General features: G+C 48.1%; 2 protein-coding genes across 2 annotated transcripts; one reads left to right on the top strand and one right to left on the bottom strand.

The window, feature by feature from the left end:
* The first annotated feature begins 777 nt into the window (after nt 1–777).
* On the top strand, nt 778–4,053 carry iscua (iron-sulfur cluster assembly enzyme a). The gene is made up of 5 exons (XM_064353578.1): nt 778–970; nt 2,478–2,591; nt 2,772–2,882; nt 3,118–3,196; nt 3,669–4,053. The coding sequence occupies exons 1-5, from the start codon at nt 869–871 to the stop codon at nt 3,752–3,754; spliced, it is 492 nt and encodes a 163-aa protein (XP_064209648.1). The 5' UTR covers nt 778–868; the 3' UTR covers nt 3,755–4,053.
* Nucleotides 4,010–7,203, bottom strand: si:ch211-191d15.2 (platelet glycoprotein Ib alpha chain). The gene is made up of 2 exons (XM_064353576.1): nt 6,779–7,203; nt 4,010–6,045 (listed from the first exon to the last, which is right to left on the bottom strand). The coding sequence occupies exon 2, from the start codon at nt 6,037–6,039 to the stop codon at nt 4,624–4,626; it is 1,416 nt and encodes a 471-aa protein (XP_064209646.1). The 5' UTR covers nt 6,040–6,045; nt 6,779–7,203; the 3' UTR covers nt 4,010–4,623.
* Nucleotides 7,204–9,078: the final 1,875 nt, after the last annotated feature.

Genomic DNA, 9,078 nt, shown 5'->3' with positions numbered 1-9,078 from the left:
TCCAGAAAGCTAAAATAAAATAGGCGGTGCTACAGAGAAATGACACCGATCATTCAGTCAACTGAATTTCTCTCACAAAATCCAAATTCAGAGCCAAATTCTAATATTCCAGAAATTTTCACACAATTGAATTGTGTTCTAGTCATTTTAACACAATTGACTTGAACAAATAATGACTCCCCCCCCCCCCCAAAAAAAACGGTTTCTTACAATGTATCAATGTGTAATTAATCACAAAAACAATGTCAAAAAAGTAAACAGATAAGACGAGATAAGACAGAGCTAAATATAAAAATAAAATGTGTGTGTGTGTGTTTGTGTTTGTGTTTGTGAAGTGTAGTGCACTATATATTTCCATTGTATTCAATTAGTTTCAAAAGGGCCAGTCACTAAATTGTGTATTCTGCACGCACATCAGGTGGCCCTATAAAACTTTTTAATGTAAACATACTGGCCACTGCTTTTGATATGGTCCACATGCTAATACCTCTTCTTTTAAAAATACTTTTTTAAAGACGCAATATGAAAGTGATATTATAATAGATGATGTTACAACTACTGTCTGCTCTTACAACACATGTTCAAGCATTCCACAATGATTAATAGCTGACATCGGCGGTATGTGTAATATTGTTGAGTTTTTGGTCACGTTTAAAACCTTACTTTACAGAAATTGAAATGTGAATACGAAATGACGGAGTTAAGGTCTCGTGCTTTTCTGCCGCATGCTTGTTATGTGTGGATATGATGTATCACTGCGAGCCCCGCCTCCGTGGTTGGGGCGGGGTTAATTTCTATAGGTTATTTGCTTCTCTGGTCTTACACTAGCTAGCTAAGTTACTGTTAACTATCCTCGTTTGCTGCAAACATGGCAGTAGTAGCTGTTAAACGTTGCGTTTCTCCTCTGATTTTTATCGGCAGAAGACTGTCTGCGCCCGAAATAAAGTTCACGTGTCCATATCACAAAAAGGTAAGGTGCTAGCAAACACTGCGAAGGGCATTCGTCTATTTAGAATGCTACAGCAGCTAACACGCTAACATTAGCTAGCTAGGCATAAGATGATTTGTTTTGATACCGGGTTTGATATCAGTTTCACTGCATGGACCGAGCAGTTGTGCCACTGCTAAGTCAAGAGTGCGTCTGTGACTTTAGTTTGACATTAAAGATATAACGTCAAATTGATACGCACATACTTTTTAGCTTAGATTCCAAAACTAAGGGTTGCCAGGTAACACTCAGGTTAGTACTTAAAGTACCCTAAACGTTGACGAAATAGCTAACTTAACATTACATGTCCTATAGATAAGCTAACTGTAGCCAAAAGAACAAAACGCCATATCATATGATTCGACGTTCCCCTGTGGCTAGCTTGTCTTGTGTAACTTCGCCATTTCTACTTTTCATTTCGTTACTAAAATGGCTATTTAGCTGTCTGACCTTACTAGTTTACAACGAAAAGGCTAGACTCTGCTAACTTAGACTGTAAAAATTAATACTTGAAACGGATATAAAGCTAGCAATGTAAAAACGTATCACTTCTTCAGGTTTATTAGTTTGGCTGTTCTGAAAAACAACGTGACATTGATAATGATCACGGCATGGCTAGCTGGTTGTGTGCCCCCTGGTTTCGTAATAGCGCGGCAGTTAGCCAATACGCTAGTTAGCTTACTGGCGCTTGCATACGCAGCATTATCAGCTGTAACCTCGGCTGAGCAATAATACGTTGTTCATTTGAATCTTCGTTGCGTCATATTCCATCAATACCACCTGAATGAAAAATTAACCCAAATCTAAATAAAAGCATGACGTATTAACACACTATTTATAAAGCATTCTTATTGCGCACTTGGCAGGATGTTGTGGAACTGAGTTTGTGTTCAGCACTGACCAGCTGGTTGCCTGTTTACCTAAGATGAGAAGACCCTTTAAGCTTAATCCACATGGCTTTAAAAAAAAAACTGCCAAGGTGTTCAATACATACGCACGTACATTTGTGAGGGTAACGTTAGAGTTGCTGCAGTCCCTGTAGTGCAGTTAATGATTTACTACTAATCCATTAGTCGTTAATTTGGCAGAATTACGTAGCCTTTGCGAAACGGGGAAAACATGACTATTTCACTTTTTATAACCGGTCAAAAGCTCAACTGGTTCTAAGATTGAGTCATATCTTGAAGGAATATACGTTGTGTCTGTGCTTTATGTACAACTATTACATTGGAGATTCTGCTGTTGCGCACTGACATCAGCGCCTCAAGGACTTAAACATCGAGTACGAGCATCTGGATTGAGTTTACCGTGTATCCGTGTTTGCATTGGGTGTAAAATAGATTTTACCTGAACAACTCCAGGACTGGCAGTCTGTAGCTGATTCTTCTACAGGAAAGCAGGCAACATGCTAACGTCACATTATTGTGAGAACAACCTCTCGGAAATTTTTAAAATATATTTTTTAAACCCTCTAATCTGTTGATTTAAGGTGGTTGACCACTATGAGAACCCCAGGAACGTGGGCTCTCTGGACAAAACGTCCAAGAACGTGGGAACGGGCCTGGTGGGGGCGCCAGCCTGCGGGGACGTGATGAAGCTGCAGGTATGTTAGCCAACCTCCTCCTCCTCCGAGTATTTATTTATTTATTATCTGTTTGCTTGTGCGTTCTTTTGGGTTTCCACTGTTCTCCGGAGTTTTGGGGTCCACAGTAAAGCAGAGAAATGTGAAGGATTGAAAGGCACTAAGATCTCGCCTTCGGTGACGCTTTTGGCCATTCCGCAGATCGAAGTCGACGAGCAGGGGAAGATTGTGGACGCAAGGTTCAAGACGTTCGGCTGCGGCTCAGCCATCGCCTCCAGCTCCCTGGCAACGGAGTGGATCAAGGGCAAATCGGTTAGTGGTTACGTTTCAAGCTGTTATTGTTCATCATGAATTTATATTTTACAACATGTTGTTTTGGTATTCTTACCTGTTCAGGAAGGGTAGTTGTTTGGGGTTTCAAGCGTCTGTCTGATTTTCTGAAAGGGGTGTGGTACTGACATGTTACCACTAGATGTCGCATCACGGAAGGGGATGGTCTGCACTGCAGTACTCTGATCAAACCTGTTATTGTTTGCTCTCTTTCCAGGTTGATGAAGCGCAGAAAATTAAAAACACTGAAATCGCCAAAGAACTGTGCCTTCCACCCGTTAAACTTCACTGCTCCAGTACGTAACGTCATTTTGTTTTTATTATTTGCCTGGGTCTATGTCAGGTGATTTAGTAACGGGAAACAGCCTCTACTGCACGTGGTGGAAGGCAAATGCGTCACGTTATGTGATGTCAGTTTATGTCATGTCAGGCTATGCTAAGTTATGCTACGTTACGCTATGTTATGTCATGTTGTGTTATGCTATGCTATACTGTGCTACTCTACGGCTATGTCATGTCATGCTGTGCTATGCTATGTTATGTTATGCTATGCTATGCTACGTTACGCTATGTTATGTCATGTTGTGTTATGCTATGCTATACTGTGCTACGCTATTTCATGTCATGCTGTGCTATGCTAGGCTATGCTATACTGTGCTACGCTACGTTACGCTGTCATGTCATGTCATGCTGTGCTATGCTACGCTATGCTATGCTATGCTATGCTATGTTCATACTTTCCTTACTGCCGCGTCTCGTTCCCCGCAGTGCTGGCAGAAGACGCCATAAAAGCCGCCCTGGCGGATTACCGGCTGAAGCAGCAGGACAAGGAGACGGCCAAGGCCAGCAACTGAAGGGCCTCCTGACCCAGCGACCCGAGTCTGCCGTGTCCCATTCCTCCATCTTCCTAAGTAGCGCAGCCTTCATCGGGGCCAACATACAGTACTGCCAACAATACCGCCCGGCAGGCTCCTCCCCCCCCGCCTCCTCTAGACAGGAGGTCACGTTGAACGCACAATATTAAAGTAGCTTCTCTGAGGAACGCGTTGTTAAGTTAAAAGCCTTATCGCTCTCAGCTAATACAGCCAGGGTGACTCTCTTCTTCTGTGTTTGTTTGTTTGTTTTTACTCAGTAAAAACTCAAGTTCTGTCTCTTTGGGAGTTTGTTTTATGAATATTCAGGCGGTTGTGCTGAGCGATGCCTAATTAAGCCTACGCGTGCGGGGTGCATTTTGGACATCGTATGAACAACCCCGGTCATGGGTTCGTGGGTTGTTCATGTTGCTCAAGTTGTTCAAGTGGCAGATAAAAGCAGCCAGTTGTCAAAAATTGTAAATCTTGTTTATTTGCATTGTAAATTTTTATTTTGGCATTTCAGTTTGGGCGGCTGGCTATCTGGATGTGATACACTCATGTATAGGAGAAAAAAAAAAAGAGTGTGTTAAGCTAGTTTTGCAGATTTACAGTTGAGGTACAAATAGCATTCATTCTAGCTGGATGGAAACAGTTTGGTTTGCCGCATTGATTAAACTGTATTGCCTTCACAGAGCTAGATGTTGATGATATAATCAATGTATTTGTGACGTCTTAACAAATCCTTGAAAATGCATAAAATAAAATAAAATCTCTCTCTCCAAAAATGAGTCCTGTCTCGCATTTTTGAGGCAAACCAATGGCTTCGTTGTTTTATTCTGCTTTCCTGTGGATAGAGTGCGCGGTCGTGTCTATGAGAGCTGAAGAGGAGCCACTCTCTGGTTCCTGTGTAGGAGTTTCTTCAGCAGCACCAGCACTGCAATCAGCAGCAGAGCCACCAGCACACACAGGAGGGCCAGAAGGGCCGTGACCGGGGTGGGGCCCCACACACCGGTGGGCCCCCACGGGCCGGTGGGCCCCGGGAGGGCCGTCGCAGGCAGGACGCCGGCCTTGTTCGTGGGCAGGACGGGGCTGGAGATCTCGGGGGTGGTGTAGCTCTCGGGAGGGCGGGGGCTCCCGGGGTCGTCCGAGCAACCGGGGCCCTCCTGGGGTCCCTGTGTGGGGGGTGGGGCCACAGGGGCCAGGGTAGAGTTCAAAGACAGGCAGTCCTCGTAGCTCAGCTCCTCCAGGGCGTAGCGCGTTTGTGCGAGTCGCGCGTGAAGGGCGCCGTCCTCCCCCGGCACAGATTCCCCGTCCGGCTCTACTCCAGCGGGAGCAGCGGGTGAGGGACCGGAGTCTCCAGACATGGCGGGTGAGGCTCGCACGGCGGGAAGCAGAACCCTCGCCTCGGCGTTCGGGATGGTGGCCGACGCCCCGCCGCCGGCGTCGGGGGCGGCGGTGGCGTTGGGCCTGAGCGCGCTGGGGCAGATGGCGGTGACGGGCAGGGTGAGGAGCGGGCGGCGGGCCAGGTGGCGGGGGGCGGCGCACACCAGGCGGGCGGCCAGCCGCAGCCTGCCGTCCAGCAGCCAGCGGTACAGGTAGAGCAGGGGGCACTCGCACGCCCACAGGTTGCCCTCCAGCTCCACCGCCCGCAGCCGCCGCATGCCGTCGAAGGCCCGCTCGGGGACCGACCGCAGGCAGTTGCCGCTGACCTTCAGCACCTGCAGGTCGACCAGGCCGGCCAGCGAGGGCGGGTCCAGGGCGGCGATGCAGTTGGCCGACAGGTCCAGGTGGGCCAGGGAGGGCGGCAGCGACGGGGGGAGGCTCCGGAGCCGGTTTCCCCGCAGGCTGAGCACCCGCAGCTTGGCCAGCCCCAGGAAGGCGCCGGGCTGGATGACCCGGATGCGGTTGTCCTCCAGGTCCAGCCGGGTCAGGTTGCCCAGCCGCCTCAGCGCCCCCGCGGTCAGGTAGGTGAGGCGGTTCTCCTGCAGCTGCAGGGCCTCCAGGCTCGCGGGCAGGCCCTTGGGGAAGCGGGCCAGCAGGTTGTGGCTCAGGCTGAGCTCCTGGAGCCCGGAGAAGGGCTGCAGCAGGTGGTCCACGTTGCACAGGCGGTTCCGGGCCATGGAGAGCACGGCCGTGGCGAGCGGCACCGAGCGGGGCACGCTCCTGAGGCCCAGGGCCTCGCACAGCACCAGACCCCCGCCGGGGCGGGGGCAGCAGCACCCCGAGGGGCAATCGGAGAAGGCCACGCCGACGACCAGCAGGAGACCACACAAGCACCGGACCATGACTCACTGTGGGGGGAGGGGGGGGGGAGGGGGGTAGAGAGAGCACATAGCAACCTGAGACACCAGTTCCCCATATGGCAACATCCCAGCCGTGAGTCACGGAATAGGGAAATGAGGGAAACAGCTCAGCTGAGTCTGCATGTTCTTCCTCATTCAAAAGAAAAAAAAAAACTCAACTGCAAAACAACATTCAGTTCTTACAGTTTTGATTGGAGTGTTCAGACTGAGGATGGGGACCCACTGGCGGGTTACAAACAGCGATGACACAAAGTCCTCGTGAGAAACATGCAGACCTCCCACAGACATTTATGTCCATAAAATGAAATACCACTTTAGCTATAGCTTAACAAACACACACACATTTATCCATCCATCCATCCATTATCTATACCCGCTTATCCTGATCAGGGTCGCGGGCGATGCTGGCGCCTATCCCAGCATGCATTGGGCGAGAGGCAGGAATACACCCTGGGCAATCTATCGCAGGGCACACACACCATTCACTCACACACTCATACCTATGGGCTACTTAAGAGTCTCCAATTAGCCTACAGCATGCCTTTGGACTGACTGACACAAACATTTATATCTATACAGTAATTATGAAAGTCCTTAAAATAGCTCAGGACATCCTGAGCTTTCAACATCTCCCTCAAAGGTTTCCATCAAAGGATGCCAGAATTTAAAAAAAGAATACCAAACGCTTCATGCCCAGGCACAGGCGAAGCGGGGTACATACCATCGCCCTCTGCCCCCGGTCCAGCTCCTCTTCTCCCCAGCGTGGGACAGGACGTGCGCTCGCGAGGTCGAACCCCTTACCCGACCCGCCCGCGCTCCCGCGATGCGCTTTCTAGAAACCGCCCCGCCTTTGCGCCTTCCCCGCACTCGGCCATCAAACATTAATGGCACCTTCAGGTGTTCCGTTACCCTTATCTTCGTCGCTGTATCTTCTTCACCATCTAAATTAATTGAGCGCCCTCAGGCGCGCTCTCGCGTTTGAAAAAGGGGCGTCCCGAAGACATCGACCGCGCCGCGTCCGAGGGGACGCCCAAAGCCGAAACTACGAAAAGCAACAGCGGTCCCGGTGGCCGTCTTTGTTCGCGTCGCTGAAGAACGGCTATTTGCTAAAGGTGCTTCGTGGGGGTCAAAGGTTAGCCATTGGGCTAAATACGTCCGGAGAGAGAGGTATGAGTGTTCAAAGCCTTTTGCGAACTGAGCTTCCACGGTTGCTGTAAAGTTCTCTCTCTCTCTCTCTTCCTCTCCAGATGGGAGGAGAGGGGACAGGCGGTTGGGTAGTACATTCCAGAATTATTTAGCACCTCTTCAACAAAAGAGCGGGAAACGTGACCCCGAAGCACGGCACTGTCCAGGGCTCACGTTTCGCTCGCCGACCTGCCAGTGCTGGCTTTTCACTTTCCATGTTTGATGTCTGGTGTCTGGTTTGAATTGCATCAACAGGGCTCTACGCTCATATTTTATCCAAGGGCCCCATGTGCTCCTAACTAAAATTAAAAAAAACTTAGGAGTACACCAATGCATCCCAATTAGTATTCGATGTACTCCTAAATTGTTTTTTTCCAGTTAGTACACATCAATTTTCGGGAGGAAATGCTCCTAAAATAGGGAAATTGTAGTGCCCTGATGAAACATTCAGCTTTCTGCCATTGGACTACACGTAAATATCCACAGACTCGACCTTTTAATTCACTTCTTTTTGCTAGAGGTAGTTCTACTCACTGCTTTTCATGAGCTGTTCACAATTCAGGTAAGGCTGTGTCCTTCATACAGTTCTCCCCTTGTCCACAAGATGTCAGTGTTGTTCATAAATAATGTCACTATTGATTTGCAAGAGAGAATCCAAGTGAAATCATTTCCTTAATATTTTATGACATTAATATATTTAAATTACATGCAACCACATTATGGCTGAGTGGTGTGGAATTGAAAATAAAATTGACAATAGCAGTTTAAATGGTGTGCATTCATACACGATGAAAAATAAGTGTCATTATGTCGCAACCACACTGAAATGGGGCAAATCATCCACTTTGGAAGCTGGGTGTTTGAGAAATATTCTTTTCTTTAAAAAAAAAAAAAAACAATACTAAATTCACAAATAAGAGGAACTGCAACAACGGGGGTGGGGGAGTAAATGCCTGGCAATGCTGTGTGACTAAGCTGCAAAAGTAACAGACTGTGAAAGTCTGGTACTTATTTTGATACAAAATAAGTTCTGGGGAAATATTATGATTCCATTTCCAATGTAACTTTTATAATGGTTAGGCGATTACATTACCACTGACCACATACAAATACAACTGTCAAAATGGAAAGCGGCCGCTGAAAGCACGAGATTTGTGCGCTATAGAAATCCTCAAAAAGAAAATCAGGGGAGGTATTCAACTGTGAGCATGTCAAATTTCAGTCTTCTAATTAGCTACTGAAATATTGATCAAATCCTGCGAGGCCCGCCAAGATTATTAACAGCGCGGGCTTTATCGGCGGTGTCTGGTACGTTGGCACCGGTAGCTACCCCCTGGGTAAGACGTTTCCCCGCGTTGCCATCCTGTCTTTTTTTTTGTGCCCAGCCTTCTGAAGCGGCTTCTCTTTTATCACGAAGGACCCGTGCCTCTCCGATGACAACCCTCCGACGACAGGCTGTAACGGCTGGTCTCCTGTACCGCTATAAACAGGAGCGCTGTTTTGGCACGCGCGCGAAGCGTACGGTGACGCGAGCGGCTGGAGTCTGTAGTGTAGTATCTGGAGTAACCGTTCAGTCCGGGTTCTATCCGTAACGTAGCTCAGTGGAGACCATCGACCATTACTTATTGTACAGCTAAGCGGTTTCTGTGACTCCAGTAACAGTTTTGGCAAGGACATCTGTAGTCAGTTCTGTCCATATAGCATTTGATATTCAGCTGGCAAAAAGGTCCGTGGTCTACAGTCTAATGTATCACATTTACCCAGTTGATGATATGATAATGTTCACTAATTAAAAAGCAACTAAGCCATAATTAAAGATGTGCCATGGCAAGGAAG

Source organism: Anguilla rostrata, chromosome 10 (genome assembly GCF_018555375.3).
Source record: "Anguilla rostrata isolate EN2019 chromosome 10, ASM1855537v3, whole genome shotgun sequence".
Classification (NCBI taxonomy): Eukaryota; Metazoa; Chordata; class Actinopteri; order Anguilliformes; family Anguillidae; genus Anguilla; species Anguilla rostrata.
Note: the sequence above shows the minus strand (reverse complement) of the source record. Positions and strands in the feature narration are given on the sequence as shown.

What these genes read in the sequence shown, in the direction of transcription:
- iscua (XM_064353578.1), top strand. Translation starts at nt 869, where the DNA reads ATGGCAGTAGTAGCTGTTAAACGTTGCGTTTCTCCTCTGATTTTTATC. An exon ending in CGTGTCCATATCACAAAAAG is followed by an intron (nt 971 to 2,477) that starts GTAAGGTGCTAG and finishes TGTTGATTTAAG; the next exon opens with GTGGTTGACCACTATGAGAA. An exon ending in CGTTAAACTTCACTGCTCCA is followed by an intron (nt 3,197 to 3,668) that starts GTACGTAACGTC and finishes CGTTCCCCGCAG; the next exon opens with TGCTGGCAGAAGACGCCATA.
- si:ch211-191d15.2 (XM_064353576.1), bottom strand. Translation starts at nt 6,039, where the DNA reads ATGGTCCGGTGCTTGTGTGGTCTCCTGCTGGTCGTCGGCGTGGCCTTC.